The sequence below is a fragment of the Diospyros lotus genome, chromosome 12 (genome assembly GCF_014633365.1).
Source record: "Diospyros lotus cultivar Yz01 chromosome 12, ASM1463336v1, whole genome shotgun sequence".
NCBI lineage: Eukaryota > Viridiplantae > Streptophyta > Magnoliopsida > Ericales > Ebenaceae > Diospyros > Diospyros lotus.
Window position 1 is genome coordinate 37837212 of NC_068349.1, and position 16302 is coordinate 37853513.

The window sequence follows — 16302 nt, forward strand, 5'->3', positions numbered from 1 at the left end:
AATTTAACTTATATTTTTTTTGTATAAAAAAAAGATAAAATGAAGTGACAAAATACATGTCATATTTTATTCATGTCAAAGTACATGTGTTAAATTGATTTGAAAATATAAATTTAGGGATGTAATCGAAATAATAAAAAGTTTGAAAAAAAATTAAAATATAAGAGTTAAATTAATTTAAAAATGAAGATTTAAGGGTGTAATTAAAATAATAAAAAATTTGAGTGATTATACGAAAAAAAAAATGAAAATACAGAAAAAAAAATAAAATATAGGCATAGACTAAAATTATAAGTTGATAAAGTAATTTTGGCACAATTGAAGACCCAAAATTACCGCTAACAAGGGTAACATATTTGCAGATATTAGTGTTAAAGACTACAAGCCTCTTAACTTTTACTACCTGTGAGTTGTGATGTAACTTAGAAATATTTAGATTAGAAGTGTTACCTTATTGATTTAGTTTACATCTTCAGGTAAGGGTGTTTAATTGGTGGATCGAAACTAGAAAATGAAAAATTGGTGGACCAAAGTCGAGCCAATTAAAGGGGGGTCCATCGATAGGGTCTTATTCAATCATAACGAGTCTAAATAATTTTTTTTTCTTGTTTTTAATATTAATTAAAAAAAGTATATATATCTACACACATATTATACAATGGTTCAAATAAAATTAACATAATGTAAATACCTAATTTTTGTTCCACAAAACAGAATTTGAAATTTGGGTTTAATAATAATATAAAAATAATATACAATATATTATATAGAAGATATCATAACATTTTGTCTCAAAAAGTCATAGCATTTTTTTTTTATAAAATTTAAAAAATATTAAAAATGATATTTTCTAGTTCATAATATAAAAATAAAGAATTAAAAAACTGTGTTTTATTTTCTAAAGATGTATTTAGTTATTTAACATAAAATTAAAAAATAAAACTATATTTTTTTACATTCGAACGGCCCTTTGTATCTTTTATTTTACTGAAAATTTGAATTTATTAATTGTATGAAAATAATATTAATGTAATAAAATAAGTCTCTCCAAAAGACTGAGTTTAAGTAATAATTTCTCTTGGGCTAGGCGAGTTAGTGGGCCTGGGCCGACATGTCTTCCTTTTACCTAAATAATAATTCAAGCCCAGTAAATAATAATTCCAAGTTGGAGATTTAGCAAAGATTCTAGCATCACATTGAAACTATATATGATTGTTTTAGGGGTGAGCAATCATTTCAATTAAATTGAAATAATTGATTCGAATTAATTAAAGTTAGTAGTTTAATTTGATTTAATTTGTATTTTGATTCAGTTCAATTTTTAAATTTGAATGTTTCAGTTATTTTGTTTTGATAAAATAATTGAATCGACAAAATATAAAAAATGGCATTTTTTTTTTTATCAAATTTTCAGTTTTTTGATTTTTTTTTTTCAAGTTTTTTAGGTTAGTTTGGATTTTTATTTATTTATTTTTTTGGTTTTTCAGTATAAGCATCTATTTAGTTAATTTGGTTTAGTTTTTGAAAAAAATTAATTTATTCAATTTAAACAATTCGATTGATTCTTCGAACTAACGCTCAATCCTAAATTATGTCCTTGCCCTCCAAAGCTGGAATTTCAGTTCAAAAAGCTTTAACATAATTTCCAGGCCATGTTTCAAAATGGGCGAAGTGGGTTGTGTTGGGCCTGCCAGCCCATAAACAGCCCATTTCAAAAGCAGGCCCAACCAATGTTAGTGATTAAAAATTAAATAAAAGTGAGATGCTATTATGAAAAGAAGTTTAATTTAAAATTAGAAATTTAGGTAAAGTTTACGTTTTTTTGTAATTAAACCCTAAAGAAATGTAGATTAGAAGTAATTACCGAAGTTGATAGGTTCTGCTGTTCATATATCCCACTGATTCTGTCTGACCCACATGCGTATCCCTCCCAAGAACGCTCAAATGCTGTTTGTTTTTTCAAATTCATCTCACTTTGGGATTCGAACTGCATCCCTCTGTTTACTTTTACTGTTTCATTTTCATTTCTTACGCGTAACAATCCAGATTTGTCGCTAAATTTGAAGTCTTGAATTCAAATTTTAAATGTTCTTTTCCAAGTTCTATGTAAATTTTTATCATTATTAATTGGGTTTGGTTTAAGAGGTGTGGTTGAAGGCTAACTCGGCCTGGTAATCAATTGAGTCACTAGCTTGCTGATGTGTTGCATTGTTGCAGCTCACTCCTCATGCCCTTCTCTGCTCTCCTCAAGAAAACAATGAACCATTTTTTAATAGTTCTCTCATGAATTCTGGGTAGTATATTCAGTTCCTCATCTGATTCCACATTCTTGCTTCTTCTCTTAGGTCTTAGTTAATTAATTAATTCGTTATCGATTTCTTGGCACGCCCTTTTGCTTGACGCTTCAACTGACGGCCATGCATATATAGCATCTAGTTCAATGTTTGTTTCCCTCTCTCTTCGCTTATTTAGTTTCTTCTTTCGTGTTACATTTTGTTTATCCGGATTTGAAACGCTTGATGCATTGAATCTATTGAGAACTGTTTATATTCGTGTATTTTTTGCTCGGGAAGGCTCCAGTTGTTCTGTATCTTGATTTTTCTCTTTTGCTTTGTTCTGTATGACTGTATCTTGATTCACTAAGTTGGTTTTGTTAAGAGTTTGTAGAATCTGAGCTTTACGTATGATGATTGGAAAGGAGGTGTGATATTTGAGTTTTTAGATTTGCATCAAAATTCGAAATTGGGTTGTCTTCTTTTGATGGAAAAGTGAAGTTTTACTTAACCAAGTAAATAGTGAATTTGAGGTTGGCTTTTCTATGCTTTATTTCTTGATTAACACACACGGCTCCCTTTTTCTGTTGTGCATATGAAAATTTTGCAAGGATTTGGATTTCAAGTTGGAGTAGGCATTTCTCTGTAGTAGCTAAATGTTGCATTTTGGAGGTTTCTGTAAGTGGTTTTAGGGAATGGCAATTTCTTGGACATTAGTTGCCTCATTAGGAGTTTCTTGGGTTGGAGTTTTTCTGAATCTGGGGGCTATTTGGGATTGGAAAAGCTAAAATCCCGGGTGGATGTTGGAAAATGATTCGCATGATGACAAGTTTGTTGCGAGAAATGTGCTAGGAGCGGTTCAAAATCATCGGCTGCCTCTCAATTGTCGGTGGTGTTGTTTTTTTGTGTTGGAGAAGTTTATTAGTTCTGTAGGACTCCATAAGGAGAACGAGAGGTAGCAAAAAGTACCAAATTTTGCACTTGTAATTTTTTCCAGAGATGCGAAACCCTGCTCCAGTTTGGGATCACAACGCAGCTATGGAAGTGATCAAGGGCTCTAATGGAATCGATCAAGTTATACTTCGAAACCCACGTGGGTCTTCGGTGCAGGTGAGATACCTTTCGTTATCATCCCCTTTATACATCGAGTCCTTTGAGTGATGAAGTTAAGAAATTTCCTTTCATAGCTTTAGTCCTTTAGAGGTAGAACTCGATTCAAATTAATGGTGATGATCATTTTATTGAGCAGTGTCGGGAATATTAAGTGCTTCTGGTTCTTCTACTGAGTATTTTTTTGTTTTTCTGTGATCTAGATGAGCTTACAAGGAGGTCAAGTCACTTCTTGGCGGAACCGTCGTGGTGAAGAACTTCTCTTCACTAGTAGCAAGGTGAAGTTTTCTATATCATTTCAATAATTGTAACATTTACATATGTTTTTGTCATGTTTGAAGAGATTTGCTGTTCAAAATCTATGTTTGTGGATAATTTTAAAAATGATATGGAGTAAAAATAATGATGGTTGCTGGAGAAATTGGGAATGTTAGCACTTAAATTGAGCTTAGAGTCAAAAACATTTTCGGTAAGATAATACAAAATTTTGGTCTTGAAATTGTTGTGGAGTTGCATTTTATAACATTGGTCTTTTAATGAATCCTGTATAAATCTACCATTTTATTCTCAACAACAATTCAACTAGAATCTAGATATAACTATAATAGAAGCAATGCCATTTTGAGTATTGTGTGCAGTTTGCAAGTAATCTGAAATGAGTTTTGTGCTGTATATCCCATTTTGAAGTTGTAAACAATGCCCTTCCAGTTCATTAATGAAAAAAGAAAAAGAAAAAAAGGAATGATAAGTCTCATGTGAAGGTACTTGTGTTCTACAAGCTCCTCTATATCAATCACCAATGTCATAAAGACTCTGGTGATGCATGCTTTATCCATCCACAAGAGCTTGTTCGTGCTATCAAATGTAAGTCATGTTGTTGGGGATCTTCATTCAGCACTAGGGATAGGTTTGCTTGACAATTTGTTCCTATAGTGGAAAAGGGGGGTACTTCCGGTAAATTGAGATAGTTTCCAGTACTAGGAGCCTTATGTTGATTCTTGGATCCATTGTTCGGTTGCAATGTAGGGAATGTAACTTTGCTAATTCATAAACAACTTGAAATATATAAATTGGCTTACAGAGATTAACAAAAGGTGTTCCTATGCCTTCTCCCATTATGTGATGTATTTAATTAGGAGTAAGTTTTGTACTTTTACCATGAAATCACATGGCCATTGTTCTCAGTCGCATGGATTCACGGTCCATGAATTATATGACATGTTACCACAATCTCCACAAGTGTTTCAACCCCTGTCTTCAAAATTCAACATTCCACCACCAATTGGTTGGGTCAGTGTGTAAGAACTTGGATTTTCCCTTCCAGCACCTGTGTTCAAGTCTCCATATTCCCTTGTTAGCTCTAAACCTTTCTCAAAGAATCTAGTAGAACCTAAGTGTTGTCTCTAATGTCAGTGTAGCAGGGTCCCTTCAGATGGTTGTGTGGTAATGAGGTTCAATGCTCTCTAGTGGATATGTAGAATAGCCTAACTGCATAGCAGTTTTTTGTAAACACCCCCCCCCCCCCCCCCCATGCACACACACACAAAAAAAAGTTCAGAGAGAATGTTGTAAAGTTTGAGGAGTTCTGGAGCAAGTTACATAGACACAAATCCAACTAGATGATGATGCCTTTCAAGCATAGACACGACAACTCTTATTTACAAGGCTTCTGATTCTTAGCAGCTCCAATTTTTTAATTTTCAAGCCACCTGGTTAACTACCTCATAGAATATTAAAAGCTAAGTTGGACAGAATCTTCATGATATCATAAGTGCAGAATCAAGCAACAAATTGTCTGTGAAATGAAGTAATGCCTCCACCTTGGAAGCAGCGCAACCCTTTATATATTGCCTGTACATTTCACAAATCTGAACCTCAGAATATCTGAAGTTCCATTTTCCTTTTTGATGCTGGAAACAACATGTGAATGCCTTGCCAATAATTTGAATTGATTTTAAGTTAACCATGTTGAGTTCATTTCTTTATGATGTGATACAAAAATATGATTTGTCTCACTAGTATATCAATACCAATATTTATAATGCAAACTGTCTCTCACTCTAATTCTTTTAGTTTTTTTTTTTTTTCTTTTTTTGATGAGTTCAGTTTTGTTTAGTTGATAATGTGATATGTACCATGGTAGGCTGTATTATTCAGGAATTCAGATAATTCATCTAGCTTGTTAGCTTTTTTTCCAAATGCAGCTGTGTCACTGCCCCTGCTTTCCAGTTTCCATCTTGAATCAGAGAGGCAACAAAACTATGAACCAAGAGTGAAGGGTTATTGAGGAAATGGGAATGAAGAATCTCCAGCATTTTTTCATTTTTACCACAGCATATGCTAGTATTGCTTGCTTCCATGATGAAGAATTATTGAATATATTTTTTTGATGGGTTTAGGTGGACTCTAAGCCTCCAAAAGCAGCGCAGGGAGGGATTCTCATATGCTTTCCTCAGGTCTCTTGTATCATTCCTTTGTAGCTCTAATCAACTAATCAAGTGTCAATGTTTAGCATCTTATTATTTTGTTTTCATTATTGGAGTAACTTGATTATTTTTGTCGATGCCACCGTTTGATGCTGATGCAGTTTGGAAACTGTGGTCCACTTGAACAACATGGATTTGCAAGGAACAAAATTTGGAGTATTGACGAGAATCCTCCACCTCTGCACCCAATGGATTATCTTGGCCAATCATTTGTTGACTTGCTACTCAGACCATCTGAAGAAGATCTTAAGTGCTGGCCCCATCGGTATGCCAGAGACAATGAAGAATTCCCAGCTTTCCATAAAATAAATGCATGAGTTAATAGAATCAAAACTATAATTTCTCTATTACTATATTGACTTTGATGCCTCCACAGTAAATAACTGAATGTTCTTGTATAAGTGCCTCTGAATGCTCCAGAAATTATCACAATTGATTTAGATTAATTCCTAAAAATGTCAAAGATTAAAAATTTTAAATTCTGTCAAAATTGAAGTAATTTTTTTTATTGGTTTATAAAATGATTTCTGGGTTTGAAAGCCATAGTTTGAACATGGGAACATTGCATGCTCCTGGGATGACAGTTCATCAAAATGATCTACATGTTTGATAGATAGCATAGCCTTCATCTTCCTTTGTATGTTAAATATTATTTTGTGAGTAGGGTGCTTATTGCTGATTGAGTTTTTCTTATTTTCCAGTTTTGAGCTTCGTCTTAGAGTTGCTCTTTCAGCAGATGGAAAACTGACATTGATATCTCGAGTTAGAAACATTACTGGTGAACCATTTAGTTTCGCATTCGCCTACCATTCATATTTATCTGTCTCTGACGTAAGGTATGTGGTATTTTCTTTGAACGTTTTCCTTCTAGCATGTGCATTTTTTCAGATTTGAACGAAAACTTACTATTTACATATTTGCCAGTTAGAAAATACAGACATGAGAACTTGTCATCTCTAGCGAATAGTATATAAGGACAAACTTGAGTTTCAATTGCCTCTGCGTGTTAAATTGCTATGTTTGAAGGTGCATCTCTTAACATTTAACCAAATTGCAATAGCACATAGGGAGGCCATCCAACTCATTTCACCAAATTGCCCGGTAGTACCAGGAATTGAATATTTTCTTGAGCATTTCTGATAAGGAAAAATAGTGAAAAATATTCTCGTCTTCTTTGCTTTTTGTAATGGTCACTGATTCCTTCGAAGGTAAATATTGAACATGAACTATGTCTGCAGTGAAGTGAGGGTGGAAGGGCTGGAAACACTCGACTATCTGGACAACCTTTGTCAAAGAGAACGTTTCACAGACCAAGGGGGGGCTGTGACTTTTGAATCTGAGGTAAATCTTCAAACTAGCTTTTTCTGCTGTAGAATTTTAGAATGGCCAGACCCACGTTTTGCCCATGTACTTTCACATTTTTTTCTTATGACCACCCAAATTTTTCGTTGTTGTGATTATACCTTTGGAACATGCATTTTTTAGTCAATTCCACATCTCGCCAAAATTGAGTCAAAGCGTGCAATATACACCAACTGAAATGCCCAAATTATCCCTCCATCCTCCATCCTTTGGTAGTTGAAAATGACTTGATTTGGTTATTGAGATATACCACAATTCTGTCATTGCTTCAGGGGGAAAAGGTAGAACTTTTGATTAGGTTATAAAATGACTTTTATGGGTTATTATGCCAAGGTTTGCTTACTTGAACAATATATGCCTTGTATGAAAGTGTCCTTTTGTAATCATTTTCATTTTAAATGAAGGTTTACATTTTAAAGGATCAACTTATCAAACCACTATCATTGCTCTTATGGCAATTCATATCCTTTGAAAATCTCTTGATCATTTGGGAAATGTGTGGCAATCATAAACAGTAATGGGTGAGCTACGTTGTTTGGAAGTTATAATAATAAAAAAGGCAACTACTAGTTTACACTTACACAGTCTTCTTGAGGCTTTGGCTTATAGTTATTTTGTTTCTTTCTTTCTTCTTCCCCTTTTGCGCAGGTGGATCGAGTTTATCTTAATTCTCCAAATGTTCTTGCAGTCCTAGATCATGAAAGGAAGAGAACCTATGTGATAAGGAAAGTTGGCTTAGAAGATGTTGGTAAGACGCCATTGACATTTTTAGAGTAATCATAATGAAATTGTGCCAACTCATTCTATAAAAATGAATTTAGCATAGCCTCACTACTACTTTGCTGGGAAAATTTTGAGTGTGCATATAACTGAGCGAAGAGTTTTACATTAAGTTCATAAGATCCATCCAACCTGATGACTTTGCCTATGAAGAAAGATACATTAATGTTATGTTGAAACTATGTTTGTTTGCTGAATTTACATTAAGAAACAAAGAAAGTAAGCTTTGTGCTGTGGAGTGCATATATGAACAAGGGGTGAGACAATATATGAATCAGTCATTCTTGTTTTGTAATGCTAACCACCCTGTTTGTTTCATTGTTTGAATAAATAGCGATCTGGAACCCATGGGATAAGAAATCAAGAGGCATGGCGGATCTTGGGGCGGAGGAGTATAAGAAGATGGTGTGTGTTGATACTGCAGCCATTGAGAATCCCATCACTTTGAAGCTAGGAGAGGAATGGACTGGACGACTGGAACTCGTTAATTTGCCTTCAAGTTTTTCAAGCCAGACCTTGATCCCCTAAACACCCGTGCCTTAAGAGGGATGAGAAGAAAGCCAAGAGTCAGAGTCACTGCCTTTCTGTTGCAGTTATAATATCTGGTTTTGAGTAAAGTCTGAATAAAAACTTCTAGGTGTGCCTTGGTGTTTAAGTTGAATGTAAGTAAAGTCTTGAGGTATGTTAATGGGATTGTGGAAGAACTGTGGGTATGAAGGATCATGACAGATCCTGGGATGTGATGGAAATCTATGTTTTGTTGGTATGAAGCTCAAATTTCTCTCTCTCTCACTCACTCACACACACACAGGCACGCACATTGACATGTCATTTGCCTAGTTGGTGGCCGAACTTGGCTTCAGGGCAAGGAAATTGGTGAGCCTAGAGTGCATCCTCTCAAAAAAAAAAAAAGAAAAAAAGTGAGCCTAGAGTGCATCCTCTTGATAAGCAAGAAATTACCAGATCAAAATTTTGTCATGCCTTTTGATGACAGCTAATTAACATGATATAAGGCTGTTTATCTTTGCTCGGTGGAACGGTAGTCCCACTCATCTCTATGGAATGGTGAAATAACATATTATGTGTGGCGACTACAAGAATTTAGAGGGAATGATGAAAAGAAATGCGCATCGGCAATAAAAGTTAGATATATTAAGTTCGGCAAGTGAAGTGCGGCCTCCAAATGTTGCATCAGCCCCAGGAAGAATGCCAGATTGTAGCCCCCCAAAATGACCTTCCTCTGTAAACCAGACGACCCAAAGATGTGGGATGCCCCCCTGGAAAACAAGAAAACGAGCAATTTTCGTACTGGCCGTATTGAAAATACTCATGTACCAGCTGAGATTCATAGACTCATAGTTCTGCGATGTACAATTTAGGCATCAAAGAGCCAGGATGGCATCCCTGTATTTCAGACGTAGCAGCCAATTAGTTATGGTGTATACGTGTGTATTGGTCTTGCTATTCTTTAAATTTTCTTTCAAAAACTTCAATCCCACTAGATGGAGTTTTGCTACATGAATTCTAATCCATCAATCATCAATTATCTATGGCCATATCATCTATAAAGCCAAAAATGCACACACGAACACACAAAAAGTGACACCATATAGTGGGAAATAAAGATTGGGGGAACAGTACTGCTGTAAACAGCACTACCATACTTGTTTTTTTCTTAATCAACTGTTTAGTGGAAGAAACAACATAAGCAATGTTCAAGTTTATCACCCCGATTTATAGCCTATACGCCCCTGCGATACTCCAGTTGTTTAGTGTTTTCTAACAATACCTGTCAATCAAAACAACAAATCTTTAATGACAACTGAGAATTAGGACAGTGGCACTGACTCCTTTGGGCAAGGACTTGGAGAAAAAGATAATATATTGAAAATGTCAAGTATAGATCAGAGAGAAAGATGCCTTGACTACATTCAAAATTATTAGAGCTGACAAGCAAATCAAGTTTAAAGGTTCTTACTTCCCGTATGTAACTTGCTACTGCCTTGCAGCCTTCCATTGCTAGTTGCATCACATTCTCAAAGATATCCATTGGTAGCTTTGCATCCATCTGCAGTAAAGAAATATGATCGAGTTGTTATTCAGAACAAACAAGATCCACCAAATGCACTCAGAATTTAAATGTACCATCCATTCTTCAGGGTAATCAAAATGTACGAACCGAGGATCTATACTTCCAAGTTCTCATATGGTTTCAAAACCAATTTAAATGAAGGATACCCCTATGCATGATCTGTAGCAGCATCTTGGAGTGTAAATGGATATGAAATAATAATGCATTATCATCATGATCTTAAATGGTTTACAAGCTAGTATAATAAGAGCAGCATGTTGCATGTACAATAAAGATAAAAACTAGATAATTTTCATAATGCTTGCTATCATGTATTTTAGTACCTTAGAATGTTTTGCCAATAATGGCACAAAGATATGGAGCTGCTATAATGGATGACTCCATAATGTGTGTGTGTCTGTGTGTGTTGGAGAGAGAGAGAGAGAGGCTGATCTCCAATACTAAAAAATTCCAGCTATAAAGCTTAAATATAGAAAAAAAAACTGTTCTTACCAAAAGATAATTTATTTTTAGAAAACCTTTTGAATTAACAAGTGAGCAAAGGACTAAAGAAATTTGAATGATGAAAAAATATTTTAGAGGATAGAAAAGCACCTGAAGCAGAGTCACTTTGTCCAATTTAGGTAGAATTCCTACAGTAACATCAGGACCTCCAGCGCTATCTTCAACATAATTTAGATCTGCTCATTCAAGAAAAATCTCAACTATCATAACTTCCTCTATTATATTTGGCACAGTAAAAAGTTGAGTCACTTTGAAAAACATATGTATTCAAATAGAGTTGCCAGATGAGCTTATGCACCTAGCAGAGGGGTGCTATTGAGGTATCCAGCACTGCATGAGGTAACAAGATCATGCATAGGAACCCCGGCATCTGCTAGGGCCAAGGTTGCAGCATTGATGCATGCCGATCGTGTTCCTGCAGGACATTAAAACCAGACTCAGGGAGAAGGTGCTCAACCTTAGAAGATTGCTAAGAGATAGTGAAACAGCATACAAGGTAAAATTACCTAATGAGGTTTTTACTAAAACATGGCAGGAAAGAATATGGGGGAAGACAAGAGAAAAGAAAGTATAATACATGCAGACATGTTAAAGAATTTCATAGTTACTAAAACATCCAATGGTGCACTACTGTACTCTAAATTCAGTTTCAGATTACCTCCATCTGCTTGGAGAACTTGGACAAAAATGTCTATCTGAAAAGTTACAAAAAGAAAAGGAAGGCTTTAGAACTAAGAAGTTCCACTAAGCCAAAATTTTTCCTAAAGGTTGCGGTAGAACCTGAGAACGAGGCATTAAATGAGTCAGTATGCATGCTTCCATTGTCTGGCGAATAACCAAAGATATCTCTGTAGATCGCCTACACATATAAAGAAGTTAATAAATAGAAACCCACAGCTCGATCACATTCAGGCCACATCAAATGATGCTTTATTAAATAGATGTACTTTTTTTTCCTATCATGATGTATTAAATAAAATGAATTGTCAGTATTCAGGAAAAGGAATTTTGATTAAACAATAGTCAATCTCATAAAGAAAATGATATAAATATTGAGTATCTCATCAAATCAAAATGCTACGTGCTATAGCAGTAGAAAGAGTGTGATCGAGCTAAATTGCATGGCCTCGGGAGGGAGTCTATATAATGCATATAGAGGTACATATAGCATTTTGTGCTTTCCAATATAAAGCATAAAGGTGCATAGGCTTCCATCAGTGTGTTCTAATTTTCCTTCCTAGCCCACTTGTTCAACTTTATATCAACATGACATTAACTTTTAGGGAAAAGCAATGGCACATCTAATAACAAATCATGAGAACATGCAAAACCTCAACCTGCTCAGTGGAGAAAATAAGATTAAATCAGTGATACATGACAAAATGATGTTCTGAAGCAGGTAAAAATATGAAAGCAAACAAAGAGGAAAAAAAATAAGAAAAGAGAATAACCTGTCACCCTTTGGTTTTCTCATGCGATCTCCGGTACTAAAATTAGCCATGCTATACTCACAGCGCACCTATATTACCAATTCAGGGTCATCAGAAACAGAGCCGAGTACAATAATCTTCAAATTTTCACAACCCAGAGGTCAAAACTATTTACCAGTGCCTGATCGCTAATTTGTTGGCTCCTATTTTGCACCTGGAAGAAAGAAACCATGTATTATTACAATAACTAGCATGCTTCCTGAGCCTTTTAATATCAAAGAAACCAAAGATTATCTAGGATATTCTTTGATGCAGAAGAAACCTCGATGCTAACAACAAGAAGACAAGTCCTTATCCCACTATGTGTGGTCAGCTACAAGCTACATGAATTTTAATTTTCAATTCATTTCTATCGATGGCCATGTCTTCTGTAAGGCCCATGTACTTAATATTAAACCTGAGGATTAAAGATTTCTACAAACGTGCTAAAGGCACATTCAAAGGGGTACCTCTCTCGGACCATACACTGCAGCAATGACCTTGGTGTTACCCATCTCAAAAAGAGCAGAACTGAAATATTGTAGCATCACATGTTAGAACAAATCCATTCAACTTTTAGATATTTCACCATAAATATAAACGGGAAAAACACACAACATTAAACCCAAGCATCAAATGATAGAAGAACCAGGAATTTTAGTACCCATCGGCCTTGGCAACTACACCTAATTCTCCTCGAATCTGTCTCATCTGGTTTCAGAAATATAGACGTGAGTGGTACAGCGTACAAGAAACAAATGCGACTAAGTTTATATTGCAAGTGAATTTCCATTGTAAAATCATTCCTAAAATGCATACACATGTATAGTGTGTGTGCGATAGAGAGAGAGAGAGAGAGAGAGAGAGAGAGAGAGAGAGAGACCTCCATAGGACGACGGCCATCTAAGCGAAGACCCTCGGGGCTAACATACTCCATCTCTGTGAAAAGCAAGCGAACGAGAGAGAGATTTGCTGTTTCTGCTTTTCGGAGACAGTGAAAGCATGGAGAGGAAGAAGGGAAAGTGACGACTGACGAATTAGGATTTAGGGCTACAATGGGCCTTCTGGATAAGCCCAAGCCCAAAGTAGTTCGAGCCTTAAAATTAAATAGCTAAAGTGTAGTCTAAAGTGTTTATTAAAGAATTTTCACTTATAGCCCATCAAGCATACGTGAGATTTGATCAACCATGCAACATTTCACCATTACTCAGCCCTTCACATACAAATTAAGTTACACCAAAATAAAAACGAGAAATAAATATGATGTAAAATAAAAATAAAAAAATGTAGATTTTTTTATAAATATAATTTTTAATATACAAAATAATTATTTAATATAAAAATAAATATTAATTTCATAATCTATTCAAATAAATATAATTATGGATGTTCAAAAAAATCGTCACATTGTGAGAACTGATTGCATCGCATTGTGTAATTTTTTTAGGGGAATGATTTGGCACGATTTGAGAAAAAACCAATTCAATTAAAAATCGAATCACCCAACTAATAATATAAAAATTATATATAGAGAGAGATTTATGCAAACTGTGAAACCCTAAATCTAATATTCCTCGTCTCATTTCCTCTCTAGTCTCTACCTAGTACCTAGCTTCTACCACACTGAGACTAACGACGACATCCTCTCCTTGGTCATTTCTTTCAGTCACTTATCTGGTTATTCGTTATCTGACATTGTCTCAATCATTGGAGGCGTTCAATCAGTTTATCGTTTCTAATCATTTTTTTCTTTGTCTTTATTTCGGAACAAGGGAAGCGACTTAAAGCCAAAATAACTTTCTCCAAGAAGAAGACTAAGCTCCTGATTGTTTGGTGGTATATATATATATATGGATAGCAAGTTCTTGAGGTAGGCACCGATCATGTCTATTGCATATCTCAATTCATATTGTGATCCCTTACCTAGTTCATGATTTAGCCAAATATTTCTATTACTTTTGTTAGAATGTTACAAGTTTGTATATCATGTTTAAGGGAGAAATTGCTAACGGGCATATCATCGTGATTTTGGTAGTCAAAAGCATTCTTTGCTCATCTTCATTTGGACTATAGACTTTGTGTGATGTATATTAGAAGATATTGAATTATTGTGCACACACCAATTTTAGTTTGGATAAATCACAAAAATTGCACTAGATCGCAATACATTTTGCAATGCAATTTATGCGGACTAAATCAAATCGCGTAGTTTAGATTAACAGAAAAACTATTCATGCAATTTGGCGTATTAAAAATAGTTTAAATTGCTCAAACTGCACTGTGAATACTCTTTCATCTCTAACCTTTTTGTGAATGGATAAGGATTCTTGATATTTTTCTAATATTATAAAACAATCTTAAAATATTTTAAAATTACATAAATGACCTAAAAACGTTTTTTTGGTATTTTTCTACATTTTGCCTCAAGAAATGTTTCAGAAATGCTAAAATGGAAACCCCAATATGTTTTTGTTCATCGTGGTTTACACATGTTTTTTTTTATTACAAAAAAATAAAAAATAAAAATGATATATTATCAAATAGTTAAGTGTTTAAAAACATTTATATTTTTATTAACAAAAATGAGTATTTGGGCGTTGATTCAACATCACAATGTCCTATTGCTGGGATTTTGTAATTTCATTTACAATTTGACATACTAAATGTAAAATAGCTATAATTTAATGTAATACATTTTTTACTAAACATTAAACAGTATTATTTAATCTCATAACTATTATATCTTATTTTTTATTTTATCTAGAGTTGCAATCAAATCGAGTCGAGGCAATATTTGCTGAATTGAAGCTTAGTCATAAAGTTCGACTCGAGCTGGCCAGCATACTCACACTCAAGCTAATTAAAACCTATTGATCTATTACTTTTACATCTGGCTCTGGACTTATTTCCTCTTTTGTCTTCAATATTCTTCACATTTAAGAGTTTTTAATTTAGATAACTATTTATATAATGTTTGATTAAACCTAATTTGTTATTTTGTTTTATTATATACACATATAATATTATGTTAAAAAATTAAATTAATACATATAATAATTTGTAACATATTCAATTTAACTATAATAATTTAAATTTTGATAACTTTATGTTAAATAATGTATTTAAAAATAAGTGTATTAATGTATTATATAATACATTCAAACAAACATTAACATAAGATCTATCATCTATAAACCATGACTTACTAATTAAAAAGGTTAAAGATCAAATGTTTTTCGTCTTTAACCTCTTCGTGGATAGAAATATATATCAGAATTGAAAACGTATTTTTAATATCTTTTTAATATTACAAAACAGTATTGAAACATTTTTTGAAATTGCATAAATGGCCAAACAATATTCTTTGGGTGTTTCTTTATATTTCAGTACATAAAACATTTTAAAAATGCTAAAACGGCACCCTAAAGTTTTTTTCGTTCATTATGGCTTACAAATATTTTATTTCATTATAAAAAATAAAAAATAAAAACCTTACTATTATCAAATAGTTAAATGTCTACAAAAAAAATCTATTTATATTGACAATAGGAGTTCTCGATTAATTTGGCGGGGCGTTGATTCAACACCACAATATCTTGTCGTTAGGATTTTATAATCTCATTTATAATTTGACATACTAAATGCATAATGATTATAACTTCATATAATTCATTTTTTACCTAGGCTATACTAAAATAAAATGGTAAACGGATATAATATAAAACAAAAATAAAAAAAAGATATTTAAAAAAAATAAAAATATGAAAAAATATTTAAATAAAAAATATACAAGGACCTTTTCTAAATATAATATTTAATATAAAAATTATAAAAAAAAATTTAATTTAAAAATAAACATAAATTCTATAGTGCATTCAAATAAATTTTTAAAACATTTACGAGGTTTCGAAATAGCTTGAAAATGTTTTTTTAAATTTTTAAATATTTTTAAAATATTAAAATGACGTCCCTCCTAACGTCATAATTTTTTACTAAAAGTTAAATGATAGTATTTAATCTCTACCACTATTTTGGTCCATTAAAAGGTGAAATTATTCACCCCAAACACCTTCACACCTTGTCCGATAAGACGTGAGGGAGATTAATCATGATGACCCAGCCAAATGTAGTGGGTAGTCCCGAGCTCTCCGCGTACAAATCTCCACCACTATTTTATCTTTATTCTTAACGGGTGCCTTTCCTTTCGTCAACATGGGCCCACCAAA

The 16302-nt window shown here is 33.5% G+C and overlaps 2 protein-coding genes across 5 annotated transcripts; one reads left to right on the top strand and one right to left on the bottom strand.

Moving 5' to 3' along the window:
- Positions 1-117: 117 nt before the first annotated feature.
- On the top strand, positions 118-8781 carry LOC127814165 (putative glucose-6-phosphate 1-epimerase). Of its 3 annotated transcripts, none has more exons than XM_052355465.1 (9): positions 118-2442; positions 3271-3383; positions 3587-3661; positions 5783-5839; positions 5971-6134; positions 6571-6705; positions 7108-7210; positions 7880-7979; positions 8346-8781. In XM_052355465.1, exons 2-9 carry the CDS (start codon positions 3273-3275, stop codon positions 8537-8539), a joined length of 939 nt encoding a protein of 312 aa, XP_052211425.1. In that variant the 5' UTR covers positions 118-2442; positions 3271-3272; the 3' UTR covers positions 8540-8781. The 3 variants fall into 3 exon arrangements, with proteins under 3 accessions (XP_052211425.1, XP_052211426.1, XP_052211424.1); XM_052355466.1 differs by having other exon boundaries at positions 118-2294; XM_052355464.1 differs by having other exon boundaries at positions 118-3383.
- A 200-nt stretch (positions 8782-8981) lies between these two features.
- Positions 8982-13119, bottom strand: LOC127814167 (exosome complex component RRP41 homolog). 2 transcript variants are annotated; one of them, XM_052355467.1, is made up of 12 exons: positions 12960-13119; positions 12741-12787; positions 12547-12607; positions 12213-12251; positions 12059-12126; positions 11388-11466; positions 11266-11302; positions 10906-11022; positions 10698-10783; positions 9990-10079; positions 9740-9800; positions 9010-9415 (listed from the first exon to the last, which is right to left on the bottom strand). In XM_052355467.1, exons 1-11 carry the CDS (start codon positions 13011-13013, stop codon positions 9753-9755), a joined length of 726 nt encoding a protein of 241 aa, XP_052211427.1. In that variant the 5' UTR covers positions 13014-13119; the 3' UTR covers positions 9010-9415; positions 9740-9752. The 2 variants fall into 2 exon arrangements, with proteins under 2 accessions (XP_052211428.1, XP_052211427.1); XM_052355468.1 differs by lacking the exon at positions 12741-12787 and having other exon boundaries at positions 8982-9415.
- Positions 13120-16302: the final 3183 nt, after the last annotated feature.